Source organism: Cynoglossus semilaevis, chromosome 11 (genome assembly GCF_000523025.1).
Source record: "Cynoglossus semilaevis isolate Cse_v1.0 chromosome 11, Cse_v1.0, whole genome shotgun sequence".
In the NCBI taxonomy this organism is placed as follows: domain Eukaryota; kingdom Metazoa; phylum Chordata; class Actinopteri; order Pleuronectiformes; family Cynoglossidae; genus Cynoglossus; species Cynoglossus semilaevis.
Window position 1 is genome coordinate 6028966 of NC_024317.1, and position 18683 is coordinate 6047648.

The 18683-nt window shown below is 39.4% G+C and overlaps 1 protein-coding gene across 5 annotated transcripts in view; it reads right to left on the bottom strand.

Moving 5' to 3' along the window:
* Positions 1-18683, bottom strand: part of dlgap4b (discs, large (Drosophila) homolog-associated protein 4b) — a 76430-nt gene that overhangs the window by 12916 nt on the left and 44831 nt on the right. For 3 of the 5 annotated variants that reach the window (XM_008320243.3, XM_025060505.1, XM_025060506.1), the window contains 6 exons: positions 17627-17675; positions 5192-6444; positions 4824-5038; positions 1880-2030; positions 1439-1694; positions 1001-1153 (listed from right to left, as the gene is read on the bottom strand). In XM_008320243.3, the coding sequence (XP_008318465.1) occupies positions 1001-1153; positions 1439-1694; positions 1880-2030; positions 4824-5038; positions 5192-6370 (1954 nt within the window). In that variant the 5' untranslated portion in view covers positions 6371-6444; positions 17627-17675. Of the gene's footprint in view, positions 1-1000; positions 1154-1438; positions 1695-1879; positions 2031-3488; positions 3591-4823; positions 5039-5191; positions 6445-17626; positions 17676-18683 lie in introns of all 5 variants that reach the window. The other 2 variants (XM_017036663.2, XM_025060507.1) reach the window with 2 other exon arrangements.

Genomic DNA, 18683 nt, shown 5'->3' on the forward strand with positions numbered 1-18683 from the left:
TAAAAACCAGTTGGACTCCTACAGGAATATTTGTTCAAGTTGACACAGTTTTAATGACAGTAAATAGAGCAGTCACGCGTTTAATACGTTGCCAGCGACCAGGCGCTGGCAAGTAATATGAAAAACATAAGTAACAATCTGGAGTCTGCACAGTAAAATGTCTTCATCAATATCTTTAAAATAAAGAATTATGTCTTACCCCAGGTCAGTTATAGAAAGTAGTATTGTCTGAGAGGAGAACTGAACTGAAATGAAGTGAGTGGAGAGCTTGGTGGTTTAGTTTTCTTTTGGACAGAGAAGGAGGCGGAGTAAACTGTGAGATGATGATGCTTTTAGTGACGCCTCGGCCATTTTAATCTCTTTCGTCACTGGACCGTGTTCATGATTTTGCCGAGAACTAGACAAGCTAGCATCTTGCTTTTTTTTTTTCTCGAAGCATGTTGTTTATTTGTTCAGCCTTGTAAAAAGAAAACAAAGGTAGTAAGTCGCAGTAGTTTGGTGTCACAGAACATAAAATACTAGTGAATGAAGTTACACTAAATATACAAGACGTATTTTCATAAATTATAGAATAAAACCTGAAGCATAAATGGTAAGGTGCTTTGTTTGTTTTCCAAGATGTTCGTAGTGTCAACACTTGTCACATTTAAAAAAAGAACCCTGACCAGAATGTCTTCATCAAGTCCAGGAAAGGATGGAAATTACCATTTACGTGAAAGCACCACATTCTCTGCCGCACTGACTTTATAAAAAGCTACACCGTTCAATAAATAAAAAAAAGAAAAAGAAAAAATGCACATTTCCACAAAGATATTATTTTCTAAGTTCAAAAGCCTGCAGAAATCCTCACTGTTGCATGTAATTACACAAATAATCATCTCTAACAACGGGTACTATACGTGGGTGTCATGATTTTTTTTTTTTTGCCTGCAAAGTTCACCCAGTGGAAGCATGACAAATACGTTTTATGGGAGAAAGGGGCTGGTTTTCAAACCATTACCTGTGTGTGTGGGTAGGATGCTCGGTCTGTCTGTCCCAAAACGCTGCAGAAAAATTGCAAGCTGTTTCTCCTTTGGGGCTTTGTCCAAGCCTGTGGCTCTCAGGTAAGAGCCAAACTGTTCTTTCCATATCTTCCATTGGGCAGAAAGGTCATCTAGTGTGGGCAAAAGGCTACATTTGAACTAAAAGACTTCTGGTGTTTGCACACAGGAGGAATAGTCTCTTGTCAGGTTGAAAGGTAATGTAATAGGAGGGGTGGGAGGGTGAGAGTGTTTCAAGTAATGTTTTGGAAAAATACTGTATGGAGCAAATACTATCCTAATGGATCTTAGTCATTCTAAAAGGCATTCAACCCTCCTCCAAAAATGATGGAGATTAAAAAGCTTATTTAAATCAATATATTTAGTACAACTCATCCATTATTTCGCTAGCGACTCACCAGTGCTGGTGCTATATGTGCGGACAGTTGTGTCAGTCGGAGGTGGTGAGCAGCCTGAGTCTATAGATGCCGTTTCGTCATCTTGGGAACAGCCAGCCTGGATGGCTCTCAGGTAGCTGTGGCTACGAGAACGGAAGCATGTCGGCATGGGCAAGTCCGGAGGCTCGGGATTGTCCTGAGAATGGGAATGAGAATCTCTGAACGTGGAGTCTGAGCTGTGGTCCTCATAATGACGACTCAGTTCCAGGTTCCGTAGCTGGAAGGCACAAAGGCGACAAGATTGACAGAGTAAGCAGTGTTTGTGCTGTTTAACTGCAAACATTTTTTTAATAATAATAATAATAATAATAATAATAATAAAATGAACCAAAAAAAGCCCCCAATGGATCATTAACACAATGTTTACTTTAAGAATTTTTATCTTCTTTCATGGGTACTGACCTGTGCCATGCAGCTACGTCTACCCAGGGTGCTGCAGGCCTGGCTGAGGTCATCATCTTCCCAGCGTGGCAAAGACAAACTCGTGCCCTCGATGCAGTCAAGGTTGTCAAGGCTGTGGTTATTGGAGAGCTCTCTGAGAGACGGAAGACAGCTGGGGAGAAAGTAAGATCAAACAGGAGGGAATGAGATAAGAGAGATTTGGCGAAGACAAACTGTAAAACTTCAGAGGAGAATTAAAGAAGTGTAACGATGGAGAGTTCCATTTTTTTTTAAATGTGATGACTTAGAAAAAAGGGAGAAATTGATGCAAGGCAGGAGAAAATTAACTCCAATAAAACTTGAAGTTTTTTTGCACATTTTCTCTGAAAATAAATACAAAAATGCATGTTCATCAGCAGCCATTCTATCCTCATGCAGTTTTATGTCTTTTCATTATCTTGGGATGTTTCTGGAGAAAAAAAAACCTTAATTACCATTGATAGATTGACCAAGCAGGTAACAGTAATGCAACACAAAATGCACCGGATGACATGATTAGCATAACCAAGCTAAGCTAAATTTAAAATCTCAAATTGAAACAACCAAGTTTCCATGAAACTCATTTTAACACAAGGTTTTAGCCTTTTTAGTTAGAGTGATGCAGTAGTTGGACCACCACCTGCAAGACCACCCCACCCCCAATCCCAGGTTGGGTTGCATCAGGAAGGGCATCTGGTGTAAAATCTCTGTCATATCTCTGCCAGGACGACCAATGTGACAACTCCCAAAGAAGGCGACATTTTTAGGTACTTGTGACATTATTTTTGGCGCAATACAGCAAGACTCTGCACAGATAAACCCCTTTATCACAACTCAGGCCTTATTATCATAATTTCATTTAATGTCCATGTAAATGTAAATTGTTCTTTTGAAGATGATTTGTTTGAGTTAATTGATTTAAATTGATCTAAACAACAATGCTCTACTAGTGTAATCGACTTATCGAACAGGGATTTCTCAGGACGTAAGCAGACAAATTAAATTATATCTCTCTTTTCAAACACTAATAAGATAGTAAAACAACAGAAACAATAATAGAACAACAAAACAATACCAAAATAACTCAGACTATACCAACATCATTTTTCTTATAGTATATATAAGAAAATGATTGTTGGTTTGCAGTTCATTTTAAATCCGTAACAATGTTTTATCTGTAAATGAGACTTATTCATCTATTCATGCAAAGCTAGTTTCATAGACAGCAGCTCTCAGTGTTATCACAGCGCCACAGCCAAAGAAAAGGAGCATCCGAATAATTGGATGAGCACAAAAGTAATTCTTCATATTCGTTGTTGGAGCACAGTGACTGTGAACTGCAGCACTACTGCCAAAGCAAACGGATGTCATAGTTAAGGTGGACACTAACTAAATGGAATGGACAAATAACACTTACCAGCTTTAGTAAAGTAACGGTGGTGGAGAATACTGAATCAACTTGACTCTAAACTATGACTTACATACACCCGAGGGGCAAGTGCAAAGCCAAACACAATGAAGCAATCCTGCATCCAGAATGAAGTGTTCTGCACTAAACCCCTGAGATGTTACTCACAGACCTACCACTGACCTGCTCATTGACCTGCCCATCTGATGCAGAGGGGACACACTGTGGAGTGGAGACCAAAGTGCATCCAGCTCCCCCTGCAACAAGGAAAAATCCAGGGTTCTGCTGCTCCCACCAAAACAGGGTGGGGGGTGAGGGATTGGCAGGGGGAGTAGGATTAGTCCTTCAGATGACTTTCAGGGAGGAATAAATTCTAATACCTTTAAACAAAGATCTTATAAAATATTGTATATAGCGTACATAAATGTAGGGACAGTAGGACACCATACGTTATATTTTTACTTTACCACAAAAATGTCTGCATGCTTTCTAGTGTGGAACAGTGGAAGAGACTTTTTGGCACTACAAAAAAATATTTAGCACCAGATATTGAATTTTTTTCTTTTCTCTTAAATAAAGATTTCTGATTCACTTGTGCCTCTGATTCACAGATAAACTTTATAAATTCTAATTATTCTAACTATTTAAAGAAAATCCTGTCTTTGAAAAATTTAAATAAAAATGTTTTTTCTTCTTTGGTGGATAAGAGTCAGCAGTTTTCAGACATACTGTACGTTTTTTAAAGTAAACAAAACAGAAAAATGTACCCTACTTACATCGCATAGAACTTAGCAAGCGTGTATATAATTAGTTGAGGCTTTTAATATGATGCTTGTATTAGGTTCTATTTTCCCTTCTCTCTCTCTGTATGTATTTAAGAAATGTGTATTCAATTATTATATTTTTGCAAATCTCTGCACTTTTGAAAATGTTAGAAATTCAGGAGGACAGGAAGTGTTATAGTGGATCTGCAGACTCAGCTTTGTGGTTAGAGCAGACGGATGGTAAATTGTCACAGAAGTAAGTGGCATGTGGCGGACAACAGGAGTCTGACGCCACTTTATTATACACGTGAGTAAGCACAGTGTGGACTTCATGTGTATGTTGTGTTTTCCCGGCAAAGTGAAGCTCAGCAAAGAAACACGAGTGGCTGAAAGAGACTGTTATTTGTTTTCTTTTGATTGCCGAGTGCATTTTCTCAGTGGGTAAATATAGCAATGTGTTTTTACATGTGAAGTGTTAATCACTCTCTTTAATTATAGCCAATCAGAGATATCGTCAGTTTGTAAACAGAAGGAAACTGACAAATTAAAGTAGACATAAAAAAATGTTTGGGCATATTTTTAAGAAGCCCACAGTATGAGAATACATTTGCATATTTGTTTTTAGCTTTAATCGTCTGTTTTTGAAGTCATTAGATCAATTTCACATATGCCAGCGGGCCACTACCCCTTGCTGTGTTGTGTTCACATGAACTGCCTAAAAAGCACTGTTCTATTTCTAAGTTTATTCTCTTACTTGCGTGGGGGTAGCTGGTCGCTCAGAGACTGCTGTGTAGCCCTGAGGTAGCTCTGACGACGTGCAGCCGATTTTGGAGAAGGTTTTGGGCTTCCCTCTGAGTCATCGCTGTCTTCCAGATCCCCCATGGCCTTCACATAGCTACCACTCCGCATCCGCCGACATGGGATCTCATTGGCTCCCCCGCTGCTGCCTAATGTGCTACTCCAATCTCCCTACAAGCAGCATTAAGTTGCCAAAATTAGTCTGGGTTTTTTTAGCTATGTTGGTAAAATACCACACAAGTCTGAATAGATAACATTTAATGAAAACGAGCATAAATCTAATATAATTTAGTCAACCCTGGTGGTCACTTTAGGTATACTCACCCTCCTTCCGACCTGTAGGTAGTTGCAGGTTAGTTCCTGCTGGTAGGATTTGGACTTAATCATGGATCTATCCAGAGTAGAGGAACCTTTCTGAATCACCTGCCTCGGCTGGCCCATAGTCAGAGTAGACCAGGATCCTCCTTTGACATAGTCACTGTCATTTATTGCCATTCCGCTAGTTACACTTAGGCCACCACCTCCTCCACCCACAGGGACAGACAGTGCCTGATACTTGATGTCATTGCTGCTTTTTGTGGAGCTGATGGTGTTGTAGCCGCTGTGGATGTATCTGCTCTGGTTCTCCTGACCACCTTGATGCCCTAGACTCATCATGGCGTTGTGGTAGCTGCTCAGATCACTGCTGTCCAAATCATCCGAGCTCCAGTAACCTGACATGTTGGAGCGTGGTCGTCTCTTGGAGACCTCTGACTTTGTACCACGATCTTTACTTTTGGATCTGCGATTCTGTTTCCCCCCATCCTCCGTGCCAGATGAACCTCCACCACTGCCTGTTGAGCGCCCGTTCATGTTTCGTTTCATGGTCTGGCTTTCCAGAGACTGAGACTTTGCAAAGAGCTTTTGCACAGAGTGCAACATGTAGCGGATGCGACCGGGACTGTCGGTGCTCTGCTTGGAGGAAGCGACAGCAGACGCTCGGTGGAACTGCAACGTACTGAACCCGTCACACCCTGTAGGTAGCTGCTTGTCAAACTGCAGCAGGCTGGGTGGTGCCTGGTTCTTGGTCATGTGATGGGATATGGTCGCTGAGCCACTTGTAATCATAGGTCGTCGCCCACCTAACCCTGCCACGCTCATGCCAGTTCCCATGCCCATGGACATTGGAGCCCCCATGGTTCCTGTGCTTATCCCACCAATACTGTCTCCAGGTGGGGAGAAGTCCGACTGGTCGTAAGAGTTGTAATGAATCCCAGGGAAGGAGGTGCTGTTAGACATCTGGTTGTTGAATGGCAACATGGTGTCTGGTGGAAAGGATTGTGGGTTGGCTAAGGGATAGAGGTGGGGGTCCATGGAACTGTAGTGGTCCATCGTGGGGCTCAGCAAGTAAGGACTGCGAGGCAAAGTGCTGGTGTTGGGAGAGTAGTAGGGTTCTGGGTGAAGTGATGACGGCTCACAAGATTCAGACAGATGTCTGTTACGGTTGGTGCCCAACCCTTTCATGTTGGTGAGGACAATCAACCGTCTAGAAGACCCTCAGGCCAAATCAAGTAAACCGATGACCTCGAATGTGACTCCTGGAAAACAGAGACAAACAGGAATTCAATATAGGGGTTAAAGGAATGTGGTTCTGGACGTTTGTGTGTATCAGAGTTAGAAATTAGACCCAGCAGTTGGGGGTAAGGGTTTGAAGAAGTTCTTAGGCTCCAAATAATACCCTCAGCACACAATTTTCTTTCATTTGACCTTATTTTTTGCCCTGCTTTTCTGTTACACTGACAATTCTTATGACAACCTGCCCGATGCCCCTTAATCTTCCCAGGGATCTTCTTTTGTCCACTTGCTTTGCAGTGCAATCTCCAGAGTGTAGTATTTTTCTTCACTGACATGTATTCGAAATATTACCCATCTTTTATGAGTTTAGACTTCTTATTATTGTTTTACTATGTGTCATATATGTCCTGAACCTCAATCTTGTACTTTTCTGCCACTCCTGACCACCTTGAAAATTACCAGTTCTTTTACCAACCTATGCTATAATCAACTTCCTCCAATGCTGTTCACTAATTAGCAAAATGTCCTGTGTTTAAAGGTCTTTTAGTCCTTCTAATACAACTTTAAAGACAATAATTCTAGCAAAATATAAATAGAAAAACGTTTAGGAAAGTTTTTAGAAAAAGTTTAATTTGGTAGAATTGGCTGTCTGTAAACAGTCAAAAACACCCAGACTCAGCAGTGGCTATCAGCACAATCATACAAACACACGCCCACTCATGTGCCACATCAGACAACAAACAGCAAGTGAAACATTGTTGAGAGTGAATGAGTCTTCCACTGCCTCCCACAACTGAACTCTAAACAGCTGCAAATGAATATGAAAACATGTTGAAGAAAGAGGAGCTGTTCAGGCAGTAAGGGCATGGATTACAGAACAATTACTGACAGTCATCGGCATCTCTAGACACCTCCACAGTTATGCAGGACCTTACAGCAGCAGCCACGACAAATATTTGGTGTCAATAAAGACAACCATATTTTTTAAAGGTGCTAAATACTACCATGGATGCGTAGGAATGTGGAATAATATTTTTCTTTTTTTCAGAAAACCTGATATTGCAAAGCCTGGGTTTCGCGAAATGATGTATGCCCTAAAAATAGTTTTGGGGATAAACGGCTGTATATTACAGTGAAAGTCACTAGATGGCAGCATTGCAGCTCATTTAATTAATCTCATACTCATACAGTGGTTTGTACAGATAAATAAATAAATATTACTAGACATCAGAAATTAGGTGTACAAAACATGTATATATCGAATATCAGGAAGAAAGTTAATATGCCTTTGTTAAATCTGTTTTTTGAATTATAACACAAACAGATACGCCTGTGGGGCCGAGAGGGGAGAACATTTTCTAAAAATAACATCACTCCATTGAGCTTAAAATCTGCACAAGAGGAGATAATGAGATAATTACAGCCAGGGAAATGTGTGACAGCTAGTCATGTGTGATAAAAACAAAAAATGTACAAATCATTTTTAAATTTACATATATTAAATCACATCACATACCTGCTGCCTCTGCCTGCCTCTCTGCATCCTCTAAAGTTTACCTCTAGACAAAAAGCAGATTTTGGGGAAATCCCATTTCCAGCCTTCAGCACACACTGTTTGGTCCCAATATACTCTGCAACATAAAATCTCTCTACTCCATCACTGTACTCTTCCTTTCTCTGCCCACATCCAGTGAGTATCAGTGGCACTGGTCACAGGACCCCAGGCCTGTCTTTACAAAACGAACCCAGAATGACACTCAGACTGTCATAGTACTAACAGTGAAGTGGGCTTGGCCAGTGGGAGGTGGGCAGCAGGACTTGGCAGCCCCGTCCTCCCACCAAAACTGTGCCACTGCTCTGGCAATTCAAAAGAGATGGATGGTTAAGGACAAGGCATGACGTGAAGAGGAACAGGGTTTTAAGGTAAATACATATGTTATTGTGCACAAAGGGTATGACCTCAGTTACCTATTAGACTGGTGTTCCTCAAAAAAAGACTTCAATGTTGATGAAAAAAATAATAAAAAAGATTTCATCCATCTGTACTGAGATTTATAGGAAAAATCTAAGCTGAGTTTGCTGCCCAACAATTCCGTTTCCACAGTCTTTGCAGAATTATACCTCCAACAGTGCACAATAACTGTATAGTAAACAAGTGTACTTTACACAGTAGAAGAGATAAAAGCCCAGATATTATAGCATTGATGTACATAATTTCTAATACATATATGTAACAGGTTGCTGATAAAAATGGGCCATGATGCTTTTGATTTTTAAACAACAGCTGCATCTTGCCCCAGAGATGTTTGCTATTTTCTGTGTATTGTAAAACAACACCAAATATTCAAATGTGGTTTTCAGAAAAGTAGAATAGAAAAGGGGAATTAGGAGTGTCCATGTTAACGTTGAGTTAAAATATTTTGTTACCAACATTACCAACATGATCTAGATCATATCATGTATTTGTTTTGTTTTGTTTTTTTAATACAGTTTCTGTGCACATATCTGGTTAATTCAGGATAATGATGAGGACGGTGATGCCTTTGTTGAATGTGTTTTTTGAATTATAACACGAACTGATATGCCTGTGGGGCCGAGAGGGGAGAAAATTTTCCAAAAATAACATCACTCCATTGAGCTGAAAATCTGCACAAGAGGAGAGAATGAGATAATTACAGCCAGGGAAATGTGTGACAGCTAATGTGAGAGGGGACGTGAGAAAAGCAGCTCAGCTTTAACATTGCACTTCATTTTCAGCTCAGGTTCCGCAGCAGCGCCTCAGAGAAAGCACTGAACAAACAACGTGTTACTTCCTCTCCACATGATGTTTGCACAAATTAAGACTTTATTATTTCATATTTCAAGCTTCTCCTATGGAAAAAAAAGTCCATATAAATGCTAAGCCGGGCTTTTATGTCAGCAGCATTAGCATGCCGTGGACGCAGACTCATTTAGCATCATTAACATAGCCTCTCTGAGTGTCGTCTCCACTGATAGGGTCAAATCCTCTAAATCCTTTTATGGCACATTAACTAACTGCTTCATATCCTGCCGTGAAACGCTACTCAGCTAGGCTTTAGCATACTCTCCTCATCGTGACGACTAGCTGGGCTCAAACTGTCAGCGATAGTGGCATTAACAGTGACAGCAGCATCACAAACTGTACACTGTCAGTTGCAGAGCATTACATTCTGATATTGAAGCCTGTTTTTAGTTATCTGTCGTTGCATGTATACAGTTGTTATTATTTGTACTTTCTCATGTGACTGATTCACTATCTACAAAAGTAAACACAGTAGAAACACACCTAAATGGATTTAAATCAATTAACACTGCTTCATTTACACATCTTCTGTCAATCAATCATTTTCAACTCTTGCTTCTTATTTAATAAAATCAAAACCCATTTAGCAATTTATGCTGCAGTTCCACTGATAACGTCATGATTTTCTCTCTAGCAATAAATGTGTTAAAAGGCAAAATTTTAAAATGTAAATAAATGTTACAAAAATTTGGTTTCTGACATATTGACTCAGACATTTTGCAGATTCAAATGCCAGGATATTTAAAAAAAAAACAAATACAAAATGATTTACAGTACTCTTAAAGACAATGGTAATGGATTTTGATAGTTACAACTTGTTGCTTTTACCATTTTCAACTATGTTCTGTGTAAATCAATACATTTAACAGTTATAGTTATAACAGATGCTGTTTCTCAAATTTAGATTTTCATTTAACTAAAGTGCAGGCGACAGATTCGTTTTGAGTTACAATTACTACTAGTGTTGCTATCATACTTACGAAAAAAAAATTCAACATATTCACTGGACTTTCAAAAATGTCAAATCCCAGCCTGAGGCACAGCACAATTCATCAAAATGCTTTAGAGTCATTGAAGGTTAATAGAATCTGTAGTACAAAAATAATAACGTGAAATCCTGGAGTAAAGTCACTGATGTTTATGTTTCAATTCTATCTACAGATCTGAGCGCTCCACCTACAAACCTTGTACAGAGTAATGTTAATAGAGGTTGAGAGGCATTTTGACTCTGAGAGAAGAAAAAGGTAACAAAAAAAAACTAGGTCAAGCCTTTCACAGGTCCACAGACGTGGAACACACACACACATACACAGCAGCAGTAACTTGTCAGTGTTTGATTGTGTATTTACACCCTGCTCGGAGCGTCTGGTGGCAGCACCTCCCTGTCTTGTGTGCTGGTGAGCTGCCATCTGCTCCTGTAGCGGGGAGATGGACTTTTGGCTTTAAGTCCACTTTTTGAGTCTACCTATTCTCTGCGGCCTGAACGACACAGGCAGTTCCTGTCACCAACCAGTAGAGGGAGATCACGGACAGGATACTTGGACTCGTCTTTATACCATTTTCTTAAATAAGGAAATCAAGTAAAACAAGAGGTTGAAGCACACATCCCATGATATTAAAGACATTAGTATGTGACAATAGGCAGTTTATAAAAATAGATGAATAAATAACGAGCTTCAGTGGATACTATTAGCCTCTATACTGCAGTCGCCGCACCTGCAGTGTTGAGAGGCAGAGGTTAATACATCATTTATTAAGCTATGCAAAATAAATGCACATGACATTTAAATATACAACCAACCTTTACTAGCTACAAGGCTGTTTACTCCTGAACACAGAGATGTGCAGAGTCAAAAATAATTTCTCTTTACTGGATTATTTTGTCATTCCCTCAGGAGATGACCACCAACATTATCATTAACAGATATGAACAACAACGCCACCAGGTGACAAATACCTGTCAGAGTTTAAATCTATGTTGGGATCTAAACATCATAAAAATATTTGCTGATTTGAATGACAGCAGAGGGAGGGCATACAGTTACAGGCTTGAACCACTTTTGGTTTTTGGCTGCGTCCATCATGGCAGCAAAAAATATTATTTTCACATTGTTGTTATATATAGCTGTGCACATATTTTAAGCAAACATTAAAAATGCAGATGCAACGTAGCAGAAGAAGAGGAAGAAGAAGAAGAAGAAGAAGAAGAAGAAGAAGAAGAGTACCAGAGGACGTGAGAGAAAAACTGCGAGGAAAAGGTGTGGGTTTTGACAGGAATGAAAATGAAAGTAATCCAAAGGGAACACGAAGGTGTGAAGACGAGTCATTGTGTCTGTAATCTGAGGTGGTGGAAAGGACATTGTAAGGAGCTCAGTCCGCTGATAGAGGAGACAGCAAGGAGGAACGCCAAAAGGAAAAGTAAACAAGTTGAATCTGTTTGGTACAAAGGACCAACGCCACCATGTGGTAACGAAAGAGTCACGGTGTGTGTTAAAGGTATGTGCTTATTTAAAATAAATAAATAAATAAATAATGGTGTGACTATACATTCAAATGTGTGAAATAGTATTCGCTTCTTAGTAGCAATGAAATCAGAATTTTCTAGAATTCTGTTTAATTGCTAAGGTTTGGCTCCTTTAAGTGAGAAGTCACTGAATAATTCATCAGTCACTGAAAGTCTGAGTGTTTGTTAGTCAGCATGCACACACACTCAGCGACCTGTGTGTGTGTGTGCACGTGCTCCAGGTAATTAGACTAATACATGGACTGTTTGTGTGGGCATGCATGTGAAGCAGACTAACCTTGTCCTAATTACACTCTCTCTCTGTTCCATCAGCGCTGCACTGTGCCCTATTTTTGCAGCTATAAATTTTCCACTCTCCCCTCTGTTTTGATAGATGACCCACTCATTTTAGCCAATCTCTGAAGACCCCGTACCAGAAAGGAAGTCAGTGAAAGGCAGTGACACCATTTAACTGCTTCAATACGACAACAGATGTTCCCGTGTCCTCAAAACTAGTTTTTGATTTTGAAAATGTAGTTATTTTAGGGCTTGGCAGTTTGGAGTTTGTTTTTTTTTATTCGCAAAGCCTGTGTCACATCAGCGATCTTTAAAATAAATGTATGATTTTGTCAAATTGTAACGTTAAATCGTTTTCATTTATACAGACTGTGTTTTAATTTCACCAAAGCTTTTGAGCGTAAAATCATCTCAAAGCTCACCGTGTTTAGGGAGGCTAAAAATCAAGATTTTGGAATCTGGATTAGACAGTATGGTGGACCAGATTGAGTTCATGGGTGACATTGATTAATGTACTATACTTTGTTCTATCACAGTGGAGACACGTTTAAAGAATATTTTTACATTATTTATTATTATCATTAAGCTAAATAAAAAAGAAAAATCCCCACATAGCCTTAATAATAGTGGAAAAATCTAAAATGTAAAAACTGCCAATTTCCATATATTCCATTTGCATCAAGCTGAGCTGTGTGGAGCGTTCATGGCAGAAGTCCAAAGTAAACCATTCTCTCCAAACAGCTCTGACCTCATCAACGTCCTTCTTTGATTCCACGAGGTAAAATTGTCCAAATATCCAAAAATGACCACAACGATCAGAAGCAAAATGTCACAAAAGTCACTGGACATGTTTCAAAGGCAGAGAGGACAGGTCCAAGTTGATGACCTTTCAGATTTAGTTCGATCTCTTCATGGCACTAGGACAACACAGGAGACTGGGACTAAAGCCAGAGCTTATTTTTCTGTAGAAAGTGAGAGGTTGCCTTTAGCAGTAAGGTTATCTGTCCTCCAAGGTTACCTAGAGTTTCTGAGCTTTAACGCCAAAGATGTAGGAGAGAGAGAAAGAGATTGGAAATATACTGCAGTATACAGCTCGATAACAAAGCACCCTTTTCTCTTCTTTGTCCTGTAAAATTACATCTACACGAAACAGTTAAGACATGTCAAAGAAGCAGGCGCACCTTTTTTTTTTAAAGTTCAGAATAAAATTAGAAATCTATGAAAAATATTATTATTTTATCAACAGGCAACTGTTGATACTGTGTTGATGGCTGGTTGTTGCCCACACTGAGGCAGAGGGAGCGAGAAGAAGAGGGTTGTGGGCTACAGCTGTGGCCCCCGTGTCTCTGTAGATTCAGGGCAAATCAGACGGACTAATGCAAAGAGACAGAGAGGCACGGACGCCACCACAGACAGTAACGAGTTCTCATCAATGTACATACGTTACAGTAGGGAACTGAAATACAAGGAACTTCACCCTCATTCACACTGAAGTGGAACACACTCACTCCAACATGAGTCAACGTTTTTTTGTTAATTGTTACTCTTCAAATAGCTCTCCTTTTGTAAACTTTAAAAGTGTGACCTTTATTTTTCTATTTTTGCAATGTAGGATTTAACAACTACTACAGTGAGATGAATTTATATATACAATTTATATATATTTACATATACAGTATATACACGTGTAGATGTATTTGTATCTGTATTAATTTTATAAATATACTGCATATATAGACAGTATATATATATATACACATACATGGGAAGTAGTGATTAGGACAATATATATATTGGTATGTATAACTGTATATCTACAGTATATACATCTACAGTATTTTATATATATTTATATACATATATATGCATATATGTTAGCATTATTATGCTCATTTAACCTTTAGTTTTCGATTTTTTTGGATTGTTTGATTATACAATGTAGATGTTTTAACACCAGGACAGCCACAGTGCCTGGGACAATTGTTTTAATGAGAGCCAGTAAAGACATAGTACCTTCATTAATTCAGAGTCTATCAGCTCCATTGCATGAGTGAGATCTCAACAGTCATTCTCAGCCTGCCAACGACAGCATGGCTATAAATCCCAACAGGCTAAGCCTTCAACCTCACCCATGTTGAAATGCCCTTGGCCTGACACACAATAGCCAGACTTAAATCTAACACTAACACCCAGCCTCCCCCCCCCCAACATCAACAACAGTGGCAGGAGAGTTCCTGCTGCAGAAGGAAGGAAAGCATGAACAGTTACTTCCTGTCACGATGTGAGAGCTGACCATGTGATTTGGGGGTGGGAGGCTGGGAGGGTGGGAGAGGTCTTTCAGTCTCTACGTGACATCACCATAATACTGTAATGGGAGTTAACTTTGAAACTGGTGCATTTTTTTTTATCACACGGAGTGCTTTCACATTTAGGAGATGGAAAGAGTTTAAAACAAATTGTGTCTCAATAAAAGGTCTTCAGAACACTGAAGCATTTGGCGAAGCCCAGGCATTGCGTTATCGGGTTGTCATAATCGGAGGGAAAACCGATAACCGATAATGATTATTACAGATATTAAAAAATATGCTAATATCAGGTCGATAGTATCGGTCAGCCGATATCCCTAATATATATACATATATATCATTAACGTTCATAAACGTTGGGTAAATATTTCTACATTTTAACTTCTGTGTTTCTGAGTGCACCAGGTTCAGCACAGAGTTCAACAGAACTATCTTTTCTTATGGTTAGATTTGTGTTCCTTTTGTAGAACACCAGACAGAAGTGGTGCAGTTTCAAAGGAATCAAAGCACATTCTTTGTTGAACAATCTCCTGAGCTCGGCTATATAGTACGCTTCCACTCAGGTCCTCAGTTTAATGCTTATATTCAGTATCCTACGGGATTTAAATCAGGGATTGGTTCAGGTCAGATCCTATATTTTTCTCTATTCATTCGTTACATCACCAGGAGATTCACAGTTCTGAAAGCACTTTTGTGACGAGACAAGACTCAAATCCTTGATTCCCAACAATAAGGACAATAACGTTCACTTTTTTCCCTAATTTGATTAAAAAATATAATAATCTTTCATCAGACCTGCTTTAGCAGCTCTTCACCAGAAAATAATTTTGTCCTGATCTACAATTCCATGTGTAGTTCTCTAGTCTCAATATCGTCAGATATGATTTTTTCACATATTTTATTTGTTTATTATTTAATAGTTGTATTATGTACCTCTTCTTTAGTACTGTCTCCATATCAGTTATATTTTCTTTTTTTCTTGTTCTGCCCTTCTGCTTTGTGAGCATTGATAATCGTTTTTGTCTCTAATTGAACATTTTTCTTTATTTCCCACGGTGATAAATTAGTTCCAAGCTTTCTTAACATTGTTGCAAATATGAAGATAAAATGNTACATGCTGTTTTCTGTACTGCCATACTTCATACTCAGTATATTATATAATTATACTAATTTACACTAATGATGCTCTCAAGTTCAAATATAATTCACAATATGAGTTCATCAATTATCTTCTCCAGTTCCTTTTGTACACGACCTCTTCACAGTGTGTGGGAACTCTGAGGTGATTACATTGTTACAGCTTTAAATATGTGTTAATAATAATAATAATAATATATATATATACATCTATATAAATATATTATAAATAATATAATAATTATATATGTGTATATATATAACGAAAACAGACACTTCATGGCTGATTACTGTTGTTTGTTCACGGCTAATTAAATGTCACGGATAAAACAAAGATGGATTAATTGTGTCATTAGCAGCTTTAACAGTATTCTCTCTGTGTTATTGTTATTGTTGACAGCCACGATCGCTCTCCGCAGCATTTCCAGGTCTGAACCCTTCCAGCTGCACATGTACAGAACATTTTAACAGCTACAAACAGACATTTCCAAGTGTTTATTTTGTGCAAATGAAAGTGTGTTGTGATGGTAGAGGACGGTGAAAGTGACGGTTGAGACCAAGGTATTTCTACTCTGTGATTCAGGGTTCTCTGTTCCTGGCGTTCTCTCCGTCTTTCCCTCTGTTCGTGTGCAGACAGCCAGCAGAGGCTCACACCATCAGTCACTCTCCTGTCCTTCTGAAAGCTACATCTTCTGCTGACATTCTCGTTCAAGCTCAGCTTTGATGGCAGCGTGTCAGAGACATGGTCAAAACAATTTCAACCTGTCCCAACATAGAGCTGCACCACACAGACACTGTCCTCCGTCTGAGTTTCCAAAGAGAACGACAACAATCAAAACAATCTTGGCGTCCTCCAACACAGCTATGGTTTGACGGATTTTGAGCGTAACGACAACTGTGCTGTTATTTCATATCCCAGGGGAGACTCCCCGGCTGTGGGGAGCTCCCCGTTATCTTTAGCCTGCAGCAGCACGGCTGGCACGACCCCTGTTTTTGTAGGAAGAAGAGTGTGTGTCTGCCACTGTCTCTCGTCCTGCATGTGTGTTTCAGTGATAAAGAGCACTGGGTGAATAGAGAGTGAATGTGTCATGTGAGGAGGATGGACGGAGGAATGACAGGAAGCTGTCGAGTTTCTCTCTGAACTGAATCCACTCAGATATAATGTTTCAATGGGAATGTTATGGTTCAATATCTCAAGTGTATATGCAAAAAAATATTATATTAGTCGTATTTAAAAATAATAATAATGAGTAACTTTGTAAGAATACATCTGTACAATTACAGTTTGTTCTGTGCAACCCACACAGGCAGCCACAGGAGGCGCCATTAAGTATGTGATTCTTCTGAGGCTCAAACCCAGGACACTGATACACTGTGTAAAGAAATAATGTAATATATAAGAGTACAATACGAGGAGAGCGCCCTCTGCCAGGTCACACAACATTATCAAACTCTCTCTTTTCAATGAAAATATCTTATTGTTGACGTGATTTCTTTTGCAGCATTTTTTGTTGTCTCTGAAAGTTTTCTTCACTTTCTTTTAAAGTACATGTATTATGAAAGTTTTTTGCAGGAATCTTTTTATTCCAACCTCCCACATTATTGTCTGGACATTGTGATTCACTGAAGGCTGCGGCTCCTTATCTCTAAGCAACTCTGATCGACTGCACTGCCTGGAGAACTGCTCAGAGCTCAGAGCTCGGCTCAGAGCTCGGCTCTGCAACTCCATTTTTTTAAGTGTAAAAGAAAAGACACTCGCTGCCATTTTTCAACATGATCACTGAAGCTGCTGCAAAAATCTGCTGGAAAGTATCACACCCTCATTTATTATTGATATGGCCTGAAGCCTTCCTTGTGCGTGGGATGACAAACCAAATAATAAAAACCACGAGCAGCAACTTGGTAGCAAGGTTTTTGTTTGAAAATTTGAATTTCACAAGGACATCAGTCGCCCTTTCATGTCTCGTTAGTGATTTTATAATGAACAGAGTTGTCCCTAATAAATCAACAGCGCATCCCTGAGAGGTAAATACAACTTGAAGGTCAAGAGGTCAAACCTGGAGCTGATGTACCTGACATTTTTCTAATTAATTTCAACACAGGTTAAATCAGTGCTGTGGGTCAGACAGAGGACTTACATGGACAACTCATTTGTCAGAAGACGGGTTCACAGACGGTGGGATTTTTCTGAAAAAGAGAAGGAAAAAAAATAACTTTTGAGAGTGCTTCAATGGTTTAATCTTTACACAATGACTCATCTTGAATTTTCATACCAACAGTGAAATCAGGATGTATTCTTCAACAAACACATGCCCAGGTCGAAAATAGACCAGCTTACAGAAACACAGAGATACAGAGTTGAGGATAAGGTACCATTTCAAATCGGTTTAAAATAATCTGATAGAGAGACTGTGCTGCAGGGCAACTCGTGTAGCAGCTCAGACCAGCAAAGTATCAGAAACAGCTCCACCTTGTTCTTTACTTCACTCTCTGGCCTACTTTCTACCTGTGCTCTTCTTCCTTCTCTCTCTCTCTCTCACTCTCTCTCACACACACTCTGACATACACATCTCAGTCACAGCAGGAAGATCTCAACTTCTCACTAAACCTTTGACATCATTGGACCAAAGCTGTGTCCTTCCATCACTGACACCTTTTCAGTCTGGGATGTATGGCGTAGTACAGTGTTTTATAATGATTTTTTTTTTTTGTCAATTGAATTATTCTGTTTGCCAGATTCTATCTTAAAAAACAAGACAAGAAGAGACCGATCTGGACTGCAGGCCGGTCCGTCGAGCACATGCTCTCCATGTCCATGAAGCCGTACGTGCAGAATAACATTATCCTGCTAGTCAGGCTACACAATTACCACTAACCCAAGCACTTGCTGCTTAAGTTTTCCTTATTTATTTACAAAATGTTGAACTTAATACATTTTTACAAAAAGTGAGCAGAAATCTAGACATTAAACACTTGATGACACAAATGACTCCATTGTTTTTTGATAAATCAGGCTCAGAGAACGGCACATGATTTGGCAACATATTTAGAGGTGGCGCCATCTTTGGTGACACGGTTTGATCATTGACTTAAAATAACAAAATTCAGGGTCTCATTTCAGAACCACATTAGTCCAGATTTGTTGTAGATACGTGATGTAGCCTGTCCCAAGTTCTGCTAGTACCCGATCACTCC